This window comes from Coregonus clupeaformis, chromosome 3, assembly GCF_020615455.1.
Source record: "Coregonus clupeaformis isolate EN_2021a chromosome 3, ASM2061545v1, whole genome shotgun sequence".
NCBI classification, from domain to species: Eukaryota; Metazoa; Chordata; class Actinopteri; order Salmoniformes; family Salmonidae; genus Coregonus; species Coregonus clupeaformis.
Window position 1 is genome coordinate 43,567,249 of NC_059194.1, and position 26,412 is coordinate 43,593,660.

A 26,412-nucleotide genomic window follows, 5' to 3' on the forward strand; every position below is an offset into this window, starting at 1 on the left:
AGGCTTCGTAAGAAGCATTTCAAGGTCCTGGAGTGGCCTAGCCAGTCTCCAGATCTCAACCCCATAGAAAATCTTTGGAGGGAGTTGAAAGTCCGTGTTGCCCAGCGACAGCCCCAAAACATCACTGCTCTAGAGGAGATCTGCATGGAGGAATGGGCCAAAATACCAGCAACAGTGTGTGAAAACCTTGTGAAGACTTACAGAAAACGTTTGACCTGTGTCATTGCCAACAAAGGGTATATAACAAAGTATTGAGAAACTTTTGTTATTGACCAAATACTTATTTTCCACCATAATTTGCAAATAAATTCATTAAAAATCCTACAATGTGATTTTCTGGATTTTTTTCCCTCATTTTGTCTGTCATAGTTGACGTGTTCCTATGATGAAAATTACAGGCCTCTCTCATCTTTTTAAGTGGGAGAACTTGCACAATTGGTGGCTGACTAAATACTTTTTTTCCCCACTGTATATATATATATATATACAGTGAGGGAAAAAAGTATTTTGTACGTTTGCCCACTGACAAAGAAATGATCAGTCTATAATGTTAATGATAGGTTTATTTGAACAGTGAGAGACAGAATAACAACAAAAAAATCCAGAAAAACGCATGTCAAAAATGTTATAAATTGATTTGCATTTTAATGAGGGAAATAAGTATTTGACCCCCTCTCAATCAGAAAGATTTCTGGCTCCCAGGTGTCTTTTATACAGGTAACGAGCTGAGATTAGGAGCACACTCTTAAAGGGAGTGCTCCTAATCTCAGCTTGTTACCTGTATAAAAGACACCTGTCCACAGAAGCAATCAATCAATCAGATTCCAAACTCTCCACCATGGCCAAGACCAAAGAGCTCTCCAAGGATGTCAGGGACAAGATTGTAGACCTACACAAGGCTGGAAAGGGCTACGAGACCATCGCCAAGCAGCTTGGTGAGAAGGTGACAACAGTTGGTGCGATTATTTGCAAATGGAAGAAACACAAAAGAACTGTCAATCTCCCTCGGCCTGGGGCTCCATGCAAGATCTCACCTCGTGGAGTTGCAATGATCATGAGAACGGTGAGGAATCAGCCCAGAACTACACAGGAGGATCTTGTCAATGATCTCAAGGCAGCTGGGACCATAGTCACCAAGAAAACAATTGGTAACACACTACGCCGTGAAGGACTGAAATCCTGCATCGTCCGCAAGGTCCCCCTGCTCAAGAAAGCACATATAAAGGGCCGTCTGAAGTTTGCCAATGAACATCTGAATGATTCAGAGGAGAACTGGGTGAAAGTGTTGTGCTCAGATGAGACCAAAATCGAGCTCTTTGGCATCTACTCAACTCGCCGTGTTTGGAGGAGGAGGAATGCTGCCTATGACCCCAAGAATACCATCCCCACCGTCAAACATGGAGGTGGAAACATTATGCTTTGGGGGTGTTTTTCTGCTAAGGGGACAGGACAACTTCACCGCATCAAAGGGACGATGGACGGGGCCATGTGCCGTCAAATCTTGGGTGAGAACCTCCTTCCCTCAGCCAGGGCATTGAAAATGGGTCGTGGATGGGTATTCCACAATGACAATGACCCAAAACACACGGCCAAGGCACCAAAGGAGTGGCTCAAGAAGAAGCACATTAAGGTCCTGGAGTGGCCTAGCCAGTCTCCAGACCTTAATCCCATAGACAATCTTTGGAGGGAGCTGAAGGTTCGAGTTGCCAAACGTCAGCCTCGAAACCTTAATGACTTGGAGAAAGTCTGCAAAGAGGAGTGGAACAAAACCCCTCCTGAGATGTGTGCAAACCTGGTGGCCAACTTCAAGAAACGTCTGACCTCTGTGATTGCCAACAAGGGTTTTGCCACCAAGTACTAAGTCATGTTTTGCAGAGGGGTCAAATACTTATTTCCCGCAAATCAATTTATAAATTTTTTTACATGCATTTTTCTGAATGTATTTGTTGTTATTCTGTCTCTCACTGTTCAAATAAACCTACCATTAAAATTATAGACTGATCATGTCTTTGTCAGTGGTGAAACGCACAAAATCAGCAGGGGATCCAATACTTTTTTCCCTCACTGTATATACATATATTTTTAAAATATATTTTCCTTAATTATTTTCCCCTGACCCTACCACCCCTCCCCTAATTGGAGTAAACTAATGGACAACAACACTTAGGCTTCTACTTCCACCTTATACAGTTGAAGTCGGAAGTTTACATACACCTTAGCCAAATACATTTAAACTCAGTTTTCCACAATTCCTGACATTTAACCCTAGTAAAAATTCCCTGTCGTAGGTCAGTTAGGATCACCACTTTATTTTAAGAATGTGAAATGTCAGAATAATAGTAGAGAGAATTATTTATTTCAGCTTTTATTTCTTTCATCACATTCCCAGTGGGTCAGACGTTTACAGACACTCAATTAGTATTTGGTAGCATTGCCTTTAAATTGTTTAACTTGGGTGAAACGTTTTGGGTAGCCTTCCACAAGCTTCCCACAATAAGTTGGGTGAATTTTGGCCCATTCCTCCTGACAGAGCTGGAGTAACTGAGTCAGGTTTGTAGGCCTCCTTGCTCGCACACGCTTTTTCAGTTCTGCCCACAAATGTTCTATAGGATTGAGGTCAGGGCTTTGTGATGGCCACTCTAATACCTTGACTTTGTTGTCCTTAAGCCATTTTGCCACAACTTTGGAAGTATGCTTGGGGTCATTGTCCATTTGGAAGACCCATTTGCGACCAAGCTTTAACTTCCTGACTGATGTCTTGAGATGTTGTTTCAATATATCCACATCATTTTCCTTCCTCATGATGCCATCTATTTTGTGAAGTGCACCAGTCCCTCCTGCATCAAAGCACCCCCACAACATGATGCTGCCACCCCCGTGCTTCACGGTTGGGATGGTGTTCTTCGGCTTGCAAGGATCCCCCTTTTTCCTCCAAACATAACGATGGTCATTATGGCCAAACAGTTATATTTTTGTTTAATCAGACCAGAGGACATTTCTCCAAAAAGTACGATCTTTGTCCCCATGTGCAGTTGCAAACCGTAGTCTGGCCTTTTATGGCTGTTTTGGAGCAGTGGCTTCTTCCTTGCTGAGCGGCCTTTCAGGTTATGTCGAAATAGGACTCTTTTTTACTGTGGATATAGATACTTTTGTACCTGTTTCCTCCAGCATCTTCACAAGGTCCTTTGCTGTTGTTCTGGAATTGTTATGCACTTTTCGCAACAAAGTACGTTCATCTCAGACTTGTGGAGGTCTACAATTTTCTTTCTGAGGTCTTGGCTGATTTCTTTTGATTTTCCCATGATGTCAAGCACAGACGCACTGAGTTCGAATGTAGGCCTTGAAATACATCCACAGGTACACCTCCAATTGACTCAAATTATGTCAATTAGCCTATCAGAAGCTTCTAAAGCCATGACATCATTTTTGGGAATTTTCCAAGCTGTTTAAACTTAGTGTATGTAAACTTCTGACCCACTGGAATTGTGATACAGTGAATTTATAAGTGAAATAATCTGTTTGTAAACAATTGTTGGTAAAATTACTTGTGTCATGCACAAAGTAGATGTCCTAACCGACTTGCCAAAACTATAGTTTGTTAACAAGAAATTTGTGGAGTGTTTGAAAAACGAGTTTTAATGACTCCAACCTAAGTGTATGTAAACTTCCGACTTCAACTGTACATACTATATACATTTTACGGACACAATGTATTTTACAATAGTTATCTTTTGTTTGTTTTTAACCCCATCCTGAAGCCCATACAGTTTGATTTATATTTTTAACTGTTCTGAACATTTCTATTCTCATATTTTCTACAGATTGTAAATTAAAGATACATTTTTTTGCTAAAAGTATTATTATTTTATTGATCGATTTTCTATGACTTTTCAAATCACCCAGTAGTGATACCTGCAGAATTAGCTCCAGGTAAATGTTGCACTTCTTCAACCATTCCTGGACCTGCGCCCAAAAACTGCTTAGGTGGGATGGTTGTATCCCCCATATATTTATCATTATATTGGTTGCAAGAATTTTGTATAATAATTTAAATAGAAAAATTATACATTCTGAATCCGGTGTTGTTTTGCATATCAGTTCATAAACCATGTGCCATGGAATCGTTACATCAAAATTCTCTTCTCAACTATTTTGCAATTTAAATTATATGGCACAGCTGTCAATTTTTTGGTCCTTAAATGAAACTGCTATACTTTTTTATTCATCACAATTTTCTTTAACCAATTTTGACCTTTAATGCAGGGCCAACAGAACAGTTCCTTACTTTTTCCCCCTTCCACTTGCCTCTTTCATTTTTGCGGTAATGCTGCAATTAGATGGTTGTAATTTTGGGTAGAGCAGACATTTCCATATATTTTTGTTGGCTGCATGTGTGACATAACTCCACCAGTCCTATTTATGATATAATTTACAAAGATTCAACCTTTACTAAAAAAATTAATCATTATTTTATTTAGTATATTTGAGTTTAACCACAAGAATTGTTGTATTATTTGTTCTGTCTTTTCTGGTGGATTCAACTGAAATTGCAACCAACTTTTTATGGCTTGTTTTAAAAATAGCGATATTTTGGACATTATTTCATTTTCAAATAACCAAAAGTGAGAGGTTATAATCTGAATAAAGGGAAAAATGACATTCTTGTACATGGAGTGAGACCATTCTTACTAATCTGCTAGAGAACCAGTTCGGATTTAAATATAACTTTTGTATGACTGACGCCTTTAGTGAGAGGTCTAATGCTTTAATATTTAATCATTTCTGCCATCCAAATTCATATTAATTATATAAATAGGGCTGTTTAGGAGTAGGCAAGACCATAAGCAAATAGGTAAACTGGGATAATACTAAAGAGATAATCAGGGTGATTTTTCCAAAAATAGACAGGTCTTTTCCTTTCCATGGTAGCAAAATCTTATCTATTTTTGCTAACTTTCCATTAAAATGTATTTTAACAAGATAATTTCTTTCTTTCGGGAAATGTGTGTCCACATCACCGTCAGACCATTTTATTGGTAAACTACACGGTAATGTTTATGATCCAATAATTTGGTTGTAATCCAGAGAGGTTAAAAAAGTATCTAGATCCTCTTTGAGGCTGTGGAGGAATCCAAATTGTGGATTTAAAAGAAAGTATGAATCATCAGCGTACAATGCCACCTTTGTTTTTAAGCCCTTGATTTCTAACCCCTTGATATTACTGTTGGATCTGATTTTAATAGCTAACATTTCGATGGCCATAATAAATAGAAATGCCGACAGTGGACAACCTTGTTTTACTCCTCTTGACAGTTTAATAATTTCTGAGAAGTAGCCATTATTTACTATTTTACACCTAGGGTTCCTTAACATAACTTTAACCCATTTTATAAGCAATTCTTCAAAATTGAAATAATCCAGGCATTTATATATAAATTCCAGTCGTACTTCATCAAAAGCCTTTTCTAAGTCAGCTATGAATACCAGGCCTGGTTTCCCAGTACTTGTCTTATATTATCTCCAATGTATCGTCCATTTAAAAAACCTGCCTGATTAGGATGAATAATATCCAAAAAATACCTTTTTAATTCTATGCGCTATGCATCCAATAGGCTTTATTACATTTCCAATATCCTCGTCCACGTGGAAATTCTGTAAGAGTAATATATATGCCAATTATTTGACCGCATTCTGTCCCCTATCAACACTTTATCGAGAATGACATAAGAAAGTAATCAAGACGACTAGCTTGATTGAGCCTCCGCCATGTAAATCTCACTAGGTCAGTGTAATGTAGTGAACATAAAGTGCAGTCACAAGATGACAAAAAGACACAAAAACAAGACACCTCCCCAAGCTCTGATGATGATGATTATGTGTATGTTGTGTGTACACTACAGAAACCATCGCAACCACACATTCAAGTTACCATTATGAAAATTCACAGCACCAGTCCGCTCCAAGACTAACATGGTGGATACCACTTTCTATGTAATCAAAGGTGACTCTGGCTCACTACTTAGCTGTCAGACAGCAACAGAACTTGGACTTCTGAAAATAATAAACTCTCTGTCCACTCCAAGTGAACCAGCTGATGGTTCATTCATAAGCAAGCTCACCAACGAACACCAGGACCTCTTCCAAGGCATAGGAAAACTCAAAGACTTTCAAATGAAGCTGCACATTGATGACACAGTGCAACCAGCAGTACAACCACACAGGAGGATTCCTTTTCACATGAGAGAAAAAGTTCAACAGGAGCTTGACAGACTACAAAGCCAAGACATCATCGAAAAAATCAGTGGGCCAACGCCATGAGTATCCCCAATAGTGGTCACACCAAAACCCAAGACGCCTGATAAAGTTTGTGTCTGTGTCTGTCAGCAATACAACGTGAACGACACATCACACCAACGGTTGATGACCTCATCCATGATCTGAATGGAGCAGTGGTGTTCTCCAAGTTAGATATTAATGCTGGATACCACCAGTTTGAGTTACATCCAGACTCAAGGTATATCACAAACTTCACTACACATACTGGCCTCTGGAGATACACCAGACTGAACTTTGGCATAAATTCAGCTGCCGAGGTGTTTCAAAATGCAATACAGCAAGTGCTGCAAGGCATTCCCAACACCTCAAAATGTCTCAGAAGTTCGCAGTCTACTGAGTATGATACAATACTGCTCACGATTCATCCCAGACTTCGCAACAACTGCACAGCCTCTTCGCGAGCTCACAAGAAAAGATCACACCTGGTCATGGGGACCACAGCACCAGTCTGCAATTAAAAAAACTATTAAGAACACGTCTGATGTAGCACACGACTACAGCCTACTTTAACCCAGCAAAGAAGTCAACACTGTTAGCCAAGTTGGTTTAGGTGCCATACTAAGTCAGCACAACCCTACAAGTGACAAAGATGCCCATATTATCACATATGCCAGCCGAGCGCTTTCAGAGGTTGAACAGCGCTACTCACAAACCGAGAGAGAAGCTCACTTCACGTTCATCACAGACCATAAACCACTAGAGCTTATCTTCAACAACCCAAAAGCCACACCCCCAGCACGACTTGAGCGATGGAGACTGAGACTACGACCCTACAGCTAAACTGTGAAGTACAAAGCCGGTAAAGACAACCCTGCCGACTACATGTCAAGACATCCCATCGCAGGGGAAACACCACAAAAAACCTCTCGCATGGCAGAAGAATATTTGAACTTCATCATTGACAACACAGTTCTCAAAGCGATGACTCTAGAAGAGGTGTAAGAAGAAACAAAGAAAAACTCAGCTCTACAGAAGGTGCCTATTGTCCACAGGAACCTGGCAAGATTCAGCACGTGACACAGAAGATACTGATTTGCAAACATTAAAAGCACTCTTTCGCATGAGACATGAACTAACAATCAATGCATAAGCAAACATCATTCTGAGAGGAACACGGCTTGTTCTTCCAGCCACTCTTCATAAAAAAGCAATCAACCTAGCTCACACAGAACATCTACAGTGAGGGAAAAAAGTATTTGATCCCCTGCTGATTTTGTACAATTTTGTACGTTTGCCCACTGACAAAGACATGATCAGTCTATAATTTTAATGGTAGGTTAATTTGAACAGTGAGAGACAGAATAACAACAAAAAAATCCAGAAAAACGCATGTCAAAAATGTTAGAAATTGATTTGCATTTTAATGAGGGAAAAACTATTACTGTTTATTTGTTTATTATTATTTAATTGTTGTTATTATTATTAGAAAGTAGTTGCCATATTATTTTTGTTTCGAAGTATTTAAAAATATATATTTGTACACCTGCATCCTGCAAAATGTCAAATAAATAAATAAATATCTGGTATCTGTATGGAACTACAGAAAAACTATTACGCCAAATACATTGATTATGTTCCCTAATGCTGAGATCTTGTTGGAAGCTAAGCTAGAGTGCACAAACCTTGCCAAACAAGACAATGGAGGAGCCTGAAGGAGAAACAGGTAGCTTAGCGCCATGTAGCCTAGCGATTAAGACCATTGGGCCAGTAACCAAAAGGTTGCTGGTTCGAATCCCCGAGCCAGCTAGGTGAAAAATCTGTCGATGTGCCCTTGAGCAAGGCACAACCCTAATTACTCCTGTAAGTCACTCTGGATAAGAGCGTCTGCTAAAATGTTTAAATCAGACTGGCACACAGGCTATTTGCATCTCCTGCTGCCCTTCTCCCTCCTTTAACCTACCCCATCCCTTCTGTCATTCTCCTTTTCCTCCCGCTCACCCTCTGCCACCATCCCCTTGCACCTCTATTCATACCCTCCAACTCCCCCACTTCTTCCTCCTCCTTCTTACCCTCTCCAGCAGCTTGCTCTTCATGAATGGTTTGACCACGTTGTAAGTGGTGGTGAAGTACCAGGGCTGATGGGTCACGTGGATTGCCTTGAAACGGGCCGGGAATGAGTCCTGCAGTGCATACAACATAGAGACCAACACAGGCTGGGTCAGACTCACTTAGGCAATAAGCACATTTAGCACATCCAGAGAGACATTCCGAAAAGAATGCTGAACCACATAATACAAATAGTATCAGTGATCATATTGAGTGGTCTTCGTTTTCTGTTAGTGGGGAGTGGGACAGCTGGACTGATCACATACTGTACATTGATTTTTCTGTTTTGTTTGGACTGGCTGGTCTGATTAGATCTGAGTAGTTCCTAGACGGTCATGTTAGAATGGACGAATGGTCGTGATAACCACTGGTCTGATTAGGGCCTTGCCTTGTTCAGAAGGCATTCATTATTATAATTGTTTTAATGTACTGAAACAGATAGGCACTACTTGAACTGTAACACTTTACTTGACACCCAGTGTCATAACCTGTCATAATATGGTCATAACACTGTCAAGACCCATATATTTACACCTGTTGTGACATATATTGCATTATTTTATGGCTGGTTATGACACCTACATAAGAGTGTCAAAACCCACATTTATTCAAATTAGTTTTTTCCCTGCCAAGAAGTTTCCTTTCGTTTAAAAGTTTGTTTCTTAAATCCTTTGTTGTTGTAACGAATTATTTACAGTAATGTTTTTTAATCATATTTTAAATAACTTGTAGAAAATACACTTTATGACACTGTCATGAAGCATTATGATCATCCTGTGTCACTTTACTTGGACTAAGAAAATACACTTTATGACACTGTCTAGAAGCATTATGACCATCCTGTGTCACTTTACTTGGACTAAGAAATGTACTTTATGACACTGTCAAGAAGCATTATGACCATCATAATCATATAAGCCAGATAGGCCTTTCACGTACAGGCCCTTATATCAGTCATCAGTCATAAAGAGGGTGTCTTGTCCTGCTCCTGAAATCTGCTCCTGCATTCATCCCAGTCACCAGCAACAGAGCATTGGGTTAGGTTCATGTCTGACATCAATGTGTGCGCAATTACAATGATAATTTAATATGGCAAAGAAATAATATATATATATATATAACATAAACATACTGTTGACACATAGGCTATGGTGTAATGGAAAGTTTTGCCTTGTGTGGTAGGTTTTGTGGGTTTTGACACTCTTATGTAGGTGTCATAACCAGCCATACAATAAGGCAATATATGTCACAACAGGTCTAAATATGTGTCATGACAGTGTTATTACCATATTATAACAGGTTATGACAAGTAACGTCTGCTGTTATGACATATTATGACATGGTTATGACCGTGTCATAACGTGTTATGACGCTGGGTGTCACGTAAAGTGTTACCACTTGAACTGTCCCATTAAGAACGCCCATTTTCTTTTTTCGTGGCAAAATGTCTTGCTACATTGTGCCTTTACAGAACTTCATCCAGAACTAACAATCTATGGGTATAACTCTTTTCTGTGTGAGGTTGCCGCCTTCAAGTCTGACATTGTGTATTGATTTGTGTGTGTTGCTCCTCTGACCTGCATCATGTCCACCATCTTCTTGAGCTCAGTGGGTTTGATGCCAGAGGCGTGCTGCATGGTGAAACCCTTAAAGTTCTCTATCAGGACAAAACCATTGATCTGGGTCTCCTCATTCTCCAACAACTTCTCCAGGATCACACAGTATGCTCGCAGGGTCTAATACAGAGTGGGAGAGAGAGAGGAGGAAGAGGGAGAAAGGAGAGAGATTCATAAGGTTTGAATGTTTGTTCAAAGAGAAACTGCAGTGTGGCAAATGAAGTAGCTAAGTGCTTTTGGCTTTCAGTTTGTGAGGTAAGCTTTTCCTGGTAGTCCAGATCTTCTATAACACCTCTCTGTTTTTTTAAATTGTCAGGCCCAAAATATGAACTCTTTAGGATTGGCCTCATTGGTGGTAGTCTGAGTGCCAGTCTGTTTGTATAGCCCCTGGGTAGCCCGCCTCTGGTGCTGTGGACATGAGGACAAAATTGGCTACACAGAACAGATAATACAGAACCAGTCTGCTCTGTGGGTTTGGATGAGGATTACAACATTTTGGAAACTTTCCCAAAGTTACCAGGATTTTCAGAAATCCCAGTTGGAGGATTCCCTCCAATCGGGATTTCTAAAATAAATAAAAAAAACTACAAAAAAAATCTGGAATTTTGCAGCCGTAGTTTGTATACTCTACCTCATCGAAGGTGACCTCCTCCAGGTCCCAGTTCTCGATGTTGAAGAGGATCACTACACGGCCGTACTTGTCCCTGCTGGGCAGGACCACAGGGTAGCCCGCCTCGATGGTGCTGCGGACCGCCTCAGGGGTTAGGTTCTCAAACAGCTCAGGGTAGTCCCTCCTAAAGCGCACATAACCTGTGCAGAAACAGCCACAGATATGAAATCAATGAGGTTCCTCTTGAAGAGCACATATTAACATTGCCCTAACACCACCAATGTAGCCTGTTCCCAGATCTGTTTGGGCTCTTGCCTACTCCATTGGTGTCAGTTTGAAGCCAACATTGGCATGACAATGAGTGACATGGAGTTAGCATGATAGAATAAACAGAATCAGAAGTACATTTACACATACTCAGAATTTTACTTGGTGATATGGTGCTGCTAGTGATAGACAACATTTAGAGACAGAATACAGACAGAGGAATTTAGGCAACAAAGTTTACATACATTATATACAAACAGACTGGCACTCAGGCTACGACCAATGAGGTCAATCCTAAAGAGTTCATACATTAACCTGACTGAATACATTAACCTGACTGAAAACCCCAGCAAATGGGGTCAATGGTTTAACTACTCCTAACACCTGCAAATTCAGATGAATGAAGTCCTTTTTGAAGAACACATGAGGTCAGTACAGTTCATAAGGCTGACACCCCTATGCTCCAAGCAGCACCGAAGCACCACCGCAAAGCGTTATATTTTACAGAGAATGCTGCAGAAGAAGCGACTCTTTCAGCCGAGCACGCGCGCACACACACGGTTGGTTGTTTAAACCTGTCTGAAAAGAGCCTATACTGAGTATACAAAACATTAAGAACACCTGCTCTTTCCATGGCATAGACTGACCAGGTGAATCCAGGTGAAAGCTATGATCCCTTATTGATGTCACTTGTTAAATCTACTTAGATCAGTGTAGATGAATGGGAGGAGACAGGTTAAAGAATACTTTTTAAGCCTTGAGACAATTGAGACATGGATTGTGTATGTGTGCCATTCAGATGGTGAATGGACACTACAAAAGATTGAAGTGCTTTTGAACAGTAGTAGGTGCCAGGTGCACTGGTTTGTGTCAAAAACTGCAATGCTGCTGGGTTTTTCACGCTCAACAGTTTCCCGTGTGTATCAAGAATGGTCCACCACCCAAAGGACATCTAGACAACTTGAGGCTGTTCTGAGGGCAAAAGTGGGTGCAATTCAATATTAGGAAGGTGTTCCTAATGTTTGGTTTACTCAGTGAGCTGCAATGGCTTCTTCCGTTGCCTTCCTTGTAGACAAAATAAAACAGGGTTGGGCGGATTACTTGAAAAATGTACTAGCCTACTAACATTTTATTAATAAAGAAAAAACGTGCACATATTCAATAGCCTAGAAGAAACAAAGAAACCAAAAGATATGTTATTTTAACTTTGTAATAATTTTCTTTCAATTTGCTCTAGAATCTAATTATCAATAATAAAACTAGGCCTACAATATTTCCTTGAAAAGTAGACTCAAACCGCATATGTTGAATAGGAATTGCCTTGAACTTGTCAGCAGCACACCAAATCTCTCCAGACTCCATCGATTGGAGGAGTATTAGGCTACTAGTGATTGGCACCAATATGTAAAGTCTGCCTGTAGGCTATTAATAGGATACCAGTTGCATTTTTTCCGATATGATAAGAAGGCGGAATGTGACTGACCTGCACAGATAGGAAAGTGTCCAGACAACTGTGTGCTGATTGACCAGCAGGCTAGATTTTAATGTTCTGAAAGATTAAATATAATCAATCATCTGAATACTTTTAGAGCCCCCATTGACACCTGATTGGCCATCAGCGGGACAATTAGTCAATATCCCTAAATTGATGTTGGTCGTCTGCTATTGTCTGCTTGATTTAAAGCAGTGTCTAGTAACATTTAACAAAGAAAGCAAGGATGTTTCGAAACGGCATTCGTTTTTCCAAACTGCCCCCTGTAATTATTTTTCTTTCATTTAATTGAGTCTTATGATGGAAGCCTGGAGGTTTTTATTCTAGGCATGAAGATATTTCATCATCATGTCTAGATGTGTCACGGTCGTTGAGAGACGGGTCAGACCAAGGTGCAGCGTGGTATGCGTACATGTTTATTAAGACGAATAAACACTTGACAAAAATAACAAAACAAAGAAAACGTGAAGTCCTATGGGGTATACACAACAAGCCTAACAGGAACACAAATAAGATCCCACAACTAAGGTAGGCAACCAGGCTGCCTAAGTATGATCCCCAATCAGAGACAACGATCGACAGCTGCCTCTGATTGGGAACCACACCCGGCCAACATAGATATACAAAACTACATATACACATAGAAATTCACACCCTGACCAAACCAACTAAAGACAACTGGGCTCTCAAGGCCAGGGCGTGACAAGATGATAAAAGACTACACTGATATCTTGTGCTTGGCTGCGAAATGTATGTGTCCACATAATATTTAAATTGAGGAAGTGTTATCATAATCATTATTTTACATCCACGGTAGACGTCCCCTCCTAATGAAAAGGCCGCCCATCCTGCTGAAATGAGCTGCTGAACAGCGCACTTGCACTTGAGATGCATTCATGGATGAGATAGTAAACTTGCCATTTCCAAAACGTTTTCAATGTAGTCCATTCATATGAAATATGTGCACAGTACTTGATTATAAGTATCAATTCATCAAATCAGTTCTTGTTTTCTTGCTCTAACTGCAAGCAGCACCTGTCAAACTGTAATGTCTCGGAAAACACAGGGATGTCGTTGCGCACGAAACTCGTAGGCTATTATCATAGGACCTTGGAGTTTGCCAACAAACTGTAGGTTATTCTGTCTGGAATTGTTACTCTCCACCACGTATAAATTGCGATAGAAAGAGGCTAATAAGAAAGCTGATAATTTTGTGACTTGATGGTGAGAGCCTAATAATACATTCCCATGCAGTCCCTTTAATCATAGGCTATTGGTACTTTGTGCCTCCATTTCTATACAAATTGTATTTTTTTTACCAATGTCGGCCTTTTACCAGATCCGAATATTTTCGCATGAACTGTATAATCACAGTTTCTAAACCCAGAGACGCAACATCGCTAGACTTCTGGGAACGCTTGCGAAACAGACCAAACAGACCAGGCCGGGGTTTGAGAAGTCAGTGAAAGAAGTGAACAATTATTTCTTAGTTGTTAATTTTCGAATGGCACAACCTAGATTCGAGCCAATGTCTTAAGTAGTTGAACATCTTATTACTCCAACCTCGTGAAAGTGACAAACTGACACGTTTTCATTTTCGTCAAAAACAACTTTATATTGAAGGAGTGCATTTTGATTTAACGGTAAGCCACGGCTGCCACCTCTACAATATATTTTTTTAAGGTTCAAAATGTAACCCCTCCCATCACAAAAAGGTTCCGGTTTGAACCTTTACACAGGGGTTCCTCAAATACCCTTTTCAGAGGGGTTCCTCAAGGAACCTTTTTAAACTAGAAAGGTTCCGCAGGTGTGGCAACCCAAAAGGTTATTCCAGGCACCTTTACATCTAAGAGTGTAAAGTGCATAGAGGGCGAGTGTGCTGTGGGCTCTGTATACAGCTTTGGCCCCTCGCTGATGTCTTTTTCTCTACAAAAAGCAGCATAAGCCCCACCACTAGTATTTAGGACAGTTCGCAATTGTAAACATTTGTTGCTGTGCTTTCACATGGTGAGCAAAGACAATAACACCAGTGTTTCCCCCACCTCTCCTCTCCTGCCCTAGCCCCTTCATACTGCAGAACCAATTATCCTCACGGTGTGTGTGTGCCTCACCATATCCCTTTATACTGGACCACCAATTAACTCCAGAGAACAAGTGCATTCCTCTCTCACATTGAACCCACAAGGAAATCATGTGTGTGTTACATAATCATAGTATAATGCAATAAAAGTTACAACTAACTCATTTCACCTCTTTAGCGCAGTCCGCTGTAAGAGACGTGTGTTTATTTGCATGTCTCCGTAGCATGTTTATAGCCAGGTGTGTGTGAATGTGTGTGTGTGCATGTATATGGTTGTGTGTGGGTGTGTGAAAGAGAGGAAGAGGAGGGATGAAAGCACAGCCCGTCTCTGTCTCTGTTCCCAGCAGAACACTGCAGGCGTATAGGCTTAACAGACTTTCTGCCCTATTTGTGTATAAAAGAGCTCCTTTGTCCAGGGGACTTTGAAAACAACTAAGTCCACAATGAATGAACAGTATTCTCTCTGTCTTAGTGATGAGCAGGCTTCAGAGACTCAAAACAGAGCACAAAAGAGATTTGGCACTAAATTACTCAATCTATTACACAATGTTTATGGCAGAGAAAGCATGGGAGACCAGAGGTACAATATGCAGTGTGGGACAGAGAGATGCTATTTCATCTGAACACACATCAGGGTGAAGATGATGACAACAACACTACATATGATGAATATGATGTCTCCCCAATATTCTTCTCTACAATTCTTTGATTAATTGATTGATCATTTACCCCAGCTTGATTAAATGGATGGATGGGTTGGTGGGTGAGTGGATGGATGGTGGGAGGGAGAGATTAACGGATAGATTTGTGGGTGGGTGGATGGATGGATGGCATTTTTTTTCCTTTGAGGCCTCCACACCAGCCAATATTTGTCCTTGAGGCCTCCATTATTAGCCAGATATTGATCAAGTCAGACAGGCCCACTGGGCTGAAAATGGACCAGCCCAACTGGCCAATTCACTCCTGATGGATGGATTGAACTAGTCTGATCCTTCCGGCCATTGAGTGGTCCTCTGTAGCTCAGCTGGTAGAGCACGGCGCTTGTAACGCCAAGGTAGTGGGTTCGATCCCCGGGACCACCCATACACAAAAATGTATGCACGCACGACTGTAAGTCGCTTTGGATAAAAGCGTCTGCTAAATGGCATATTATTATTATTATTAAAAGGAGCATCATGCAGAAAACATGCATCCCTAGAACCGAAATGGATTCTTCAGCTGTCCCCATAGGAGAACCCTTTGAAGAACCCTTTTTGGTTCCAGGTAGAACCCTTTTGGTTCCAGGTAGGACCCTTTCCACAGAGGGTTCTACATTAAACCCAAAAGGGTTCTACGTGGAACCAAAAAGGGTTCTCCCTAGAACCAAAAAGGGTTCTCCTATGGTGACAGCCGAAGAACCCTTTTGGAACCCTTTATTTCTAAGAGTGTACACAGAGTAGGCACCCCCTCTACCTCTTATGCAGTTTTTCCAGAAATCGTGATTGGAAGATTCCAGAATCAGGAAGAAATCAGCAGAATATCCTCCAACCAGGATTAATGGAAAATTTGGGGAATGTTACTGGTATTTTTGCACACCTACTCTTACTATAGCCTTTCCCACTCACCCTTCAGGAGCTCGTGGGCTCTGGCCACGTCAAACTTGCGGGCTCTGATGAAGCGCAGCAGCAGGGAGTCTGGTTTGTCCCCGAAGCGCTCCTGCACCGTCTTAGCCAGGTCATCCCCCTCTCCCGCCTTTTCTTTCATCATGGCCCTAAGCTCCTTCAGAGACGACACTCTCCTTTCTTCCGTCTCGTTGAGTTCATCCTTCGCCTGGAAGAGACACGAGTGAATCTCATTTGGAAGGAACAGGCGCAACTCTTGCTGTAACTCAGGGTGTTTTCACATATAGTACTCTTTAAAAGAACCAATCTCAGTCTGGGGTAAAATAAATAGCAAAATAACTCAGTTCTCTTTGTATTCACACTGCCCTCTTCTTTGAATGAGGACTCAACTCTTTTGCCAGTTCAGTTCACCTATTTTGTGGTCTGAGTCCTCTTTGCATTCACATTGCTATGTTTAGAAAGGAACCAAGATCATTTTCCAACATTCACTCAATGCACTCTGGGTTTTTACAAAGGGACAGCTAAATATACCTACTTACATTTTGGAAGCTAATAGCTAAAGTATTCACACCCCTTGGCATTTTTCCTATTTTGTTGCCTTACAACCTGGAATTAAAATTGATTTTTTTGGGGTTTGTATCATTTGATTTACACAACATGCCTACCACTTTGAAGATGCAAAATAATTTTTTTTGTGAAACAAACAAGAAATAAGACAAAAAAACAGAAAACTTGAGCATACATAACTATTCACCGCCAAAGTCAATACTTTGTAGAGCCACCTTTTGCTGCAAGTCTCTTGGGGTACAGTTGAAGTTGGAATATTACAAACACTTAGGTTGGAGTCATTAAAACTAGTTTTTCAACCACTCCACAAATTTCTTGTTAACAAACTATCGTTTTGGCAAGTCGGTTAGGACATCTACTTTGTCCATGACACAAGTAAGTTTTCCAACAATTGTTTATAATTCACTGTATCACAATTCCAGTGGGTCAGAAGTTTACATACACTAAGTTGACTGTGCCATTAAACAGCTTGGAAAATTCCAGAAAATGATGTCATGACTTTAGAAACTTCTGATAGGCTAATTGACATCATTTGAGGCAATTGGAGGTGCACCTGTGGATGTATTTTAAGGCCTACCTTCAAACTCAGTGCCTCTTTGCTTAACATCATGGGAAAATCAACAGAAATCAGCCAAGACCTCAGAAAAAAAATTGTAGACCTCCACAAATCTGGTTCATCCTTAGGAGCAATTTCCAAATGCCTGAAGGTACCACGTTCATCAGTACAAACAATAGTACGCAAGTATAACACCATGGGACCATGCAGCCGTCATACCACTCAGGAAGGAGACGCGTTCTGTCTCCTAGAGATGAATGTACTTTGGTGCAAAAAGTGCAAATCAATCCCAGAACAACAGCAAAGGACCTTGTGAAGATGCTGGAGGAAAAACGTACAAAAGTATCTATATCCACAGTAAAACGAGTCCTATATCGACATAACCTGAAAGGCCGCTCAGCAAGGAAGAACCTACTGCTCCAAAACCGCCATAAAAAAGACAGACTACGTTTTGCAACTGCACATGGGGACAAAAATCGCACTTTTTGGAGAAATGTCCTCTGGTCTGATGAAACAAAAATAAAACTGTTTGGCCATAATAACCATCTTTATGTTTGGAGGAAAAAGAGGGATCCTTGCAAGCCGAAGAACACCATCCCAACCGTGAAGCATGGGGGTGGCAGCATCATGCCGTGGGGGTGCTTTGATGCAGGAGGGACTGGTGCACTTCACAAAATAAATGGCATCATGACGAAGGAAAATTATGTGGATATATTGAAGCAACATCTCAAGACATCAGTCAGTAAGTTAAAGCTTGGTCTCAAATGGGTCTTCCAAATGGACAATGACCCCAAGCATACTTCCAAAGTTGTGGCAAAATGGCTTAAGGACAACAAAGTCAAGGTATTGGAGTGGCCATCACAAAGCCCTGACCTCAATCCTATAGAAAATCTGTGGGCAGAACTGAAAAAGCATGTGCGAGCAAGGAGGCCTACAAACCTGATTCAGTTACACCAGCTCTGTCAGGAGGAATGGGCCAAAATTCACCCAACTTATTGTGGGAAGCTTGTGGAAGTCTACACGAAACGTTTGACCCAAGTTAAACAATTGAAAGGCAACGCTACCAAATACTAATTGAGTGAATGTAAACTTCTGACCCACTGGGAATGTGATGAAAGAAATAAAAGCTGAAATAAATCATTCTCTCTACTATTATTCTGACATTTCTCATTCTTAAAATAAAGTGGTGATCCTAACAGGGATTTTTTACTAGGATTAAATGTCAGGAATTGTGAAAAACTGAGTTTAAATGTATTTGGCTAAGGTGTATGTAAACTTCCGACTTCAACTGTATGTCTCTATAAGCTTGGCACATCTAGCCACTGGGATTTTTGCCCATTCTTCAAGGCAAAACTGCTCCAGCTCCTTCAAGTTGGATGGGTTCTGCTGGTGTACAGCAAACTTTAAGTCATACCACAGATTCTCAATTGGATTGAGGTCTGGGCTTTGACTAGGCCATTCCAAGACATTTAAATGTTCCCCTTAAACCACCCAAGTGTTGCTTTAGCAGTATGCTTAGGGTCATTGTCCTGCTGGAAGGTGAACCTCCATCCCAGTCTCAAATCTCTGGAAGACTGAAACAGCTTTCCCTCAAGAATTTCCCTGTATTTAGCGCCATCCATCATTCCTTCAATTCTGACCAGTCTCCCAGTCCCTGCTGATGAAAAACATCGGATGGTGTTCTCTGGGTGTTGAGAGGTGTTTGGTTTGTGCCAGACATTTTCCTTGATGGCCAAAAAGCTCAATTTTAGTCTCATCTGACCAGAGTACCTTCTTCCATATGTTTGGGGAGTCTCCCACATGGCTTTTGGTGAACACCAAACGTGTTTGCTTATTTTTATATTTAAGCAATGGCTTTTTTCTGGCCACTCTTCCGTAAAGCCCAGCTCTGTGGAGTGTACAGCTTAAAGTGGTCCTATGGACAGATACTCCAATCTCCGCTGTGGGGCTTTGCAGCTTCTTCAGGGTTATCTTTGGTCTCTTTGTTGCCTCTCTGATTAATGCCCTTCTTGCCTGGTCCATGAGTTTTGGTGGGCGGCCCTCTCTTGGCAGGTTTGTTGTGGTGCCATATTCTTTCCAATTTTTAATTATGGATTTAATGGTGCTCCGTGGGATGTTCAATGTTTCGTATATTTTTTTATAACCCAACCCTGATCTGTACTTCTCCACAGCTTTGTCCCTGACCTGTTTGGAGAGCTCCTTGGTCTTCATGGTGCCGCTTGCTTGGTGGTGCCCCTTGCTTAGTGGTGTTGCAGACTCTGGGGCCTTTCAGAACAGGTGTATATATACTGAGATCATGTGACACTTAGATTGCACACAGGTGGACTTTATGTAACTAATTATGTGACTTCTGAAGGTAATTGGTTGCACCAGATCTTATTTAGGGGCTTCATAGCAAAGGGGGTGAATACATATGCACGCACCACTTTTCCGGTATTTGTTTTTTAGAATATTTTGAAACAAGTTATTTTTTTCATTTCACTTCACCAATTTGGACTATTTTGTGTATGTCCATTACATGAAATCCAAATAAAAATCTGAAATATTTTGTTTTCTTCTCACACTATTCAAAGCCCACAATGAAATAAACTGTTCATGAAGCTCTCTTAGCCTGTAGATCACATATTGCAAACAAATAATCTGAACATCGTGTCGGTACAAAACTCCACAGATATTTTTGTATTTCAGTGCATCCTTGACAATCGCTAATAAATATTCAAAAACAGCAAATATTTTCTGTGAACCTGCTCATCATCATCTTCTCTCTTTTGTGGCACCAATGTGAGGGGTTATGGCAGGGGAAACTGTGTTGCAGTAGCCTAATGTGTGGTGCAGGAATAATGACAAGCGAACCTGGAGAGCTTTGTGTTCACATTGCCCTAAAAAAGGGAACCGGACCGCGGAATTCAAGCAAACTGAACTCAGACCACCTCTCGAGATGGTTTCAGTTCGATTCACTTCGGGGGCTCTTTTGAGGGATCTGAGTTCCTTTGGAGCATTCACACTGCACAAAAAAATTAAGCTAACTGCACTGAGTTCACAAATATTGTCTGAAATGGACTGAAAGTGTGAAAACACCCTCAATTGGCAAAAACAAAGATGACAGTGTCCTTACTGACAGAGGGAGGATACTTTTAGCTGCAATTGTTTCGGTATTCAACAATGCTATATTGCTCCCTTAGGGAGACATAACCTGTCACAAACCACAATCACGGGTAATGATATTGCTAACATTGATTACATACACTCAGTGGCCAGTTTATTAGGTACACCACGCCATTCACGAAAATGGTTCACTCCTCATGTGGCCGTGGATTGCTATATAAAGCAGGCAGACAGGCATCGAGGCATTCAGTTACTGTTTGATTGAATGTTAGAATTGGCAAAACTAGTGACCTAAGCGACTTTGAGCGTGGTATAATTGTCGGTGCCAGGCAAGCTGGTTCCAGTATCTCAGAAATGGCCAGCCTCCTGGGCTTTTCACGCACGACAGTGTCTAGGGTTTACCGAGAATGGTGCGACAAACAAAAAACATCCAGTCAGCGGCAGTCCTGTGGGTGAAAACAGCTCATTGATGAGAGAGGTCGAAGGAGAATGGCAAGAATCGTGCAAGCTAAGAGGCGGGTCACAAACAAGCAAATAATGGTGGTGCGCACAATGGCATCTCGGAACGCACAATTCATCGGTCCTTGTCACGGATGGGCTATTGCAGCAGGCGACCACACCGGCTTCCACTCCTTTCAGCTAAATACAAGAAGAAGCGGCTCTAGTGGGCATGCGATCACCAACACTGGATAATTGAGGAGTGAAAAAACATTGCCTGGTCCGACAAATCCTGGTTCCTGTAGCGTCATGCTGATGGCAGAGTCAGGATTTGGCGTAAGCAGCATGAGTTCATGGCCTCATCCTGCCTGGTGTCAATGGTACAGGCTGGTGCCGGTGGTGTAATGGTGTGGGGAATGTTTTCCTGGCACACGTTAGATCCCTTGATACCAATTGAGCAACGTGTCCATGCCCCGAAGAATTCAGGCTGTTCTGGAGGCAAAGCGGGTTCGACCTGGTACTAGATGGGTGTACATAATAAACTGGCCACTGAGTGTATGTGCAGGCAATACGTTGTTTTTTATAATACATATTTTATTGGGATTGAAAATGTCATAAACAACAATAGGATTTTTAAGGTGTTATAGGTATTACCTTCTGTATTGTGTGTACAGGCAGTTTGGGACAGGGTCCAAACACAGGCCCGTGGTCCTTCACAGTCAGATGCTCCAGTTTGGACCTCATGGCCTGCTCCTCCTCCGACACCATACGGAACGTTCCGGTCTAGACAGATGGACATAATCAGGGTTTCACTGATAGATGAAGAACCTGTTTGAATTCCTTCATTCTTAATTTCCTCCTTTCCTTGTGTAATCATTGATCCAACATGATTTAATCGGTGAAAGTAACGTTATTGAATCTTTGCTGTCATCTTTTTGGTGGCCCTATTTGAATACTTAAAAAAATTCATCACTCCATCTTTCCTTTACTTAACCTTTACGGGATCGGTGTCCCGTATACGGGATGGTTGAGCTAACGTGCGCTTATGTGATTAGCATGACTGTTGTAAGTAACAGCACACTTTCCAGGACATAGACATGTCTTATATGGGCAGAAAGCTTACATTCTTGTTAATCTAACTGCACTGTCCAATTTACAGTAGCTATTACAGTGAAAAAATACCATGCTATTGTTTGAGGAGAGTGCACAACAACAAAAAACTGGTTTGATACATTCATCTCTGAAGGTAAATAATGTACTTACATTCAGTAATCTTGCTCTGATTTGTCATCCTAAGGGTCCCAGAGATAAAATGTAGCATAGTTTTGTTTGATAAAATCCATTTTTATATTCAAATGTAGGAACTGGGTTCTACAGTTTGAACCACTGCTGTCTCTGGCTCCACACCCACCCCGCCCGGCCAGCTAGATCTATGAAAGTTAATGTATAAGCTAATGATCCACCATGTATCATGATCCACCCTCCTGTAGCTCAGTTGGTAGAGCATGGCGCTTGCAACGCCAGGATTGTGGGTTCGATTCCCACGGGGGGCCAGTATGAAAAAAGTATGCACTCACTAACTGTAAGTTGCTGGATAAGAGCGTCTGCTAAATGACTAAAATGTAAAAATGTAAATGTATGACATTCCTGGGAGTGTGTAAACTTACATTTTGTATTACCATATCATTTTATGTATGTTCTCTATAGTTATGTACTTGCAAATGTATCAATTGACCAATTTGGCACATTTGGGCAGACTTGATACAAAATAGTCCAGTATTGCAATGCTTCACTGGATCAATCTGAAACTTTGCACACGCCCTGCTGCCATCAAGTGGCCATATTCTAAATTGCGCCTAAACTGCAATATTATAATAATATAATAATAATATGCCATTTAGCAGACACTTTTATCCAAAGCGACTTACAGTCATGCGTGCATACAATTGTACGTATGGGTGGTCCCGGGGATCAAACCCACTACCCTGGCGTTACAAGCGCCGTGCTCTACCAGCTGAGCTACAGAGGACCACGGATTATATTGTGGCCTTTCTCTTGTATTTCAAAGATGATGGGCCCAAAAACATTTTTGGTTTGTATTATCTTTTACTAGATATAATGTGTTATATTAACATTAATTTAACATTTCCACTTCAAAGTGTTTCCTTTCAAATGGTATCAAGAATATACATATCCTTGCTTCAGGTCCTGAGCTACAGGCAGTTAGATTTGGGTATGTCATTTTAGGCGAAAATTGAAAAAAAGGGTCCGATCCTTAAGAGGTTAATTCATGGAAAGGTTATTGGAATGGGCAACCTCACTCTGTAAGAGGGTTTGGGTTCAGTTCCTTTTCAATTAATGTCAATACAGGGTGAATCTCAATGTCTACGGACAAACTGCAGGTGTAGACAGAAAAACATTTGAGAAATTCATACCAGCAGATACACACAGTCAAGCAAAGACACAAGCACACACAAACACACACACACACACACACACACACACACACACACACACACACACACACACACACACACACACACACACACACACACACACACACACACACACACACACACACACACACACACACACAGACAGACACAGACACAGACACACACACACACATTAATCCCCCTGCACTACATCCCAGGGACAGACCACAAATGATCCAGACCAGTGAGTGAATGGAGTGTTTAATCTGCCTCACATGATTATACAGAGGGCTGCTAAAGCCACCTCTTTGATTAGGAGGAGCCCATCCCAGATCCTGCATATTTTACATAGCAACAGAGTTAACCAGTGACGTATAGTGACATTCAAATGTCCCCCGAAAGGGCGAGGCTATACGAACACGTCTGGTGCCCAAATTGATGATGTATGTCGCGTGTAGATGAACAGATTCAGTTCAGTCAATCGTCCTAATGAGCCCTTCCCAGCTAGCTAGTTTATGCTTGTGGCTTAAAACTTCAGTGAGAATTTGAAACTTGTCTGCCAAAGTTGGGACTTGGGAAAGTGTTCAGAATCATTCAGTTTTTATCAGATACATTTTTTGTTGTTGTTTTTTTACAAAAATGTAGACGTTAATGCCGTAGTTGTACATTTTCGGTGAAAATCACTACAATAAATGTGCTTTAGCTGTCATCCTGGCCTGATATTGGCTCCAGGTGAAGGACACTGTGCCCCGTGTTGTTGTGTGGCTGGCTTGCAGCGCAAACTCTCCCCAATAAGCAGTAGACTGTATCACATCCAGATGTTTACTACCAATATTACAAGTTATATCTCATGTAGGCTGGAACAAATTGGCCACGTTAGCTACCACCGTTGACATGTGGTACAGGCGCCAAGTGGGAAGCAACTGCTGTCCAGTGGGAAACAACTCTTGTTGGCAAGCCAAGCACCTCGATACAGAGGGTACGCACTACAGAGGGTAGTGCGTACGGCCTAGTACATCACTGGGGCCAAGCTTCCTGCCATCCAGGACCTCTATACCAGGCAGTGTCAGAGGAAGGCCCTAAAAATGGTCAAAGACTCCAGCCACCCTAGTCATTGACTGTTCTCTCTGCTACCGCACGGCAAGCGGTCCCGGAGCACCAAGTCTAGGTCCAAGAGGCTTCTAAACAGCTTCTACCCCCAAGCCATAAGACTCTTGAACATCTAATCAAATGGCTACCCAGACTATTTGCATTGCCCCCCCTCTTTTACGCTGCTGCTACTCTGTTTATTATCTATGCATAGTCACTTTAATAACTCTACCTACATGTACATATTATCTCAATTACCTCGACTAACCGGAGCCCCCGCACATTGACTCGGTACCGGTACCCCTGTATCTAGCCTCGCTATTGTTATTTTACTGCTGCTCTTTAAATATTTGTTACTTTTATTTCCTCTTTTTTTTTTTGGTATTCTTTCTTAAAACTGCATTGTTGGTAAAGGGCTTGTAAGTAAGCATTTCACTGTAAGGTCTACACCTGTTGTATTTGGCGAATGTGACAAATACAATTGGATTTGATTTGATTTTGATACAACACCGTTGCACTGATAAAGCCAGACTTAGAGTGCCACTCTAGTTATAAAAGCCTTTAGAATAGTTCACTAGTTGGCTAAAGTATAAACAGACTGGCAACCAGGATAGTAACCTTTTGAATAGTTACTAAATTAACTTACAGCAGCCATTGTCACAGGGTCTTGCAGCAGCTTCACAGACACTGTGAAGAGAAAAGAGTTGGAACAGAGAATACAATGGGTTACTCTCCAGAACACTTCAATTACTGTGCCAGAGAGTCTCTTTCACATGAAAACAACAGTAAAGTTAAGTGATGAAAGAAAGATCATAGGATAAGATAATCCTATTTCATGCATCTTCTCTTGACTACAGGGCTACAATGAGGGGGCACTGGGAGCCCCACCCTTATGCACTCTGAATCAAAGCAAATGTTTTTCAATCAGTTTTGTAATCTGCCATGTATTTTTGACATACAAAATACATATTTAAAAAAATGTTTTTACCATGTATTTTTCACATATATTTTTTCACATTGCATTACAAATGTGGTGGTCAAAGCTCTCTGAAACAACACAGAAAATGTAAAGTAAAGCAGACTTCCTCTATCATCCACATAACAAAGATATAACACATAACAATTTATGTCAGATAGCCACACCCTGATAGTTATTCTGATCAACCAGCGTGTTTCTGCTTTAGGACATCGTTGTTTAATCCAGATATAGAACTACATGTGGAATTTTAAGAAGAGAGCGCATCACTGTTATATACAGCTAGACTTGCATTTGTCTATTTAAACTTTTTTTTAAATGTTTTTATATATATATAAATTTTATTGTGCATTCTTGATCAATTTTTTATGTATAAATGATCTCTAGAGGTGTAAAAATCATTTTTCGAGAGAGACCTGGCACAATGTCAGCAATGGAAAAATATTACAGGTGTACATTTAGCATCACTCCAGCATCCCTACAAACAGAATCAGACCTAAACGCCTGTGTTTTGAAACAGTGAAACTAGCTCTTCACAACTTTTTAGAATGTATCATCATCATAATAAACAGGAAGTCAACACAACACAACACGCTGAGCAGAGGCAGTACACACCTTACCTTAGTGATGGGGTTCTGGGTGCTGCACAGGCAGGAATGGAGTGAGTAAGAAAACAAGCGAGAGACCGGGTGGTAGAGGATAAGGCATGCGGAGTGAGAGAGGACAGCAGAAGGGCTGAAAGGAGGGGAGGAGTGATTTGTTGTGTCACTTTGAGAAGGATTAACCTGTCACACTACATTACTGTGACATAATTAACGAGAGAGAGAGAGAGAGAGAGAGAGAGAGAGAGAGAGAGAGAGAGAGAGAGAGAGAGAGAGAGAGAGAGACACGTCTGTCTGTCTGTGAGTCTCATCTTATCATCTATTCCCATTGACTGGAATGTATTGACATAAGCGTCAACCCTGTGATACTCTTTTTTCCCCATTGAATGCAATGTATTGACATCAGCGTCAACCCTGTGACAATCATCTTTTCCCATTGAATGCAATGGGAAAAGTTGACACTAATCTTTTCCCATTGACTGTGATGTATTGACATAAGCTTCAACCTTGTGGCACTCTTCTTTTCCCATTGACTGTCATGTATTGACATAAGCATCAACCCTTTGACACTTATCTTTTCCCATTGAATGCAATAT

The 26,412-nt window shown here is 41.1% G+C and overlaps 1 protein-coding gene across 2 annotated transcripts in view; it reads right to left on the reverse strand.

Moving 5' to 3' along the window:
• Nucleotides 1-25,923, reverse strand: part of LOC121580111 (retinaldehyde-binding protein 1) — a 30,352-nt gene extending 4,429 nt beyond the window's left edge. The window contains exons 1-7 of one of the 2 annotated variants that reach the window (XM_041895163.2): nt 25,835-25,923; nt 24,885-24,925; nt 21,369-21,497; nt 16,052-16,256; nt 10,630-10,808; nt 9,960-10,118; nt 8,346-8,456 (exon numbers count right to left, since the gene is read on the reverse strand). In XM_041895163.2, the coding sequence (XP_041751097.1) occupies nt 8,346-8,456; nt 9,960-10,118; nt 10,630-10,808; nt 16,052-16,256; nt 21,369-21,497; nt 24,885-24,893 (792 nt within the window). In that variant the 5' untranslated portion in view covers nt 24,894-24,925; nt 25,835-25,923. Of the gene's footprint in view, nt 1-8,345; nt 8,457-9,959; nt 10,119-10,629; nt 10,809-16,051; nt 16,257-21,368; nt 21,498-24,884; nt 24,926-25,829 lie in introns of both variants that reach the window. The other variant, XM_041895164.2, reaches the window with a different exon arrangement.
• Nucleotides 25,924-26,412: the final 489 nt, after the last annotated feature.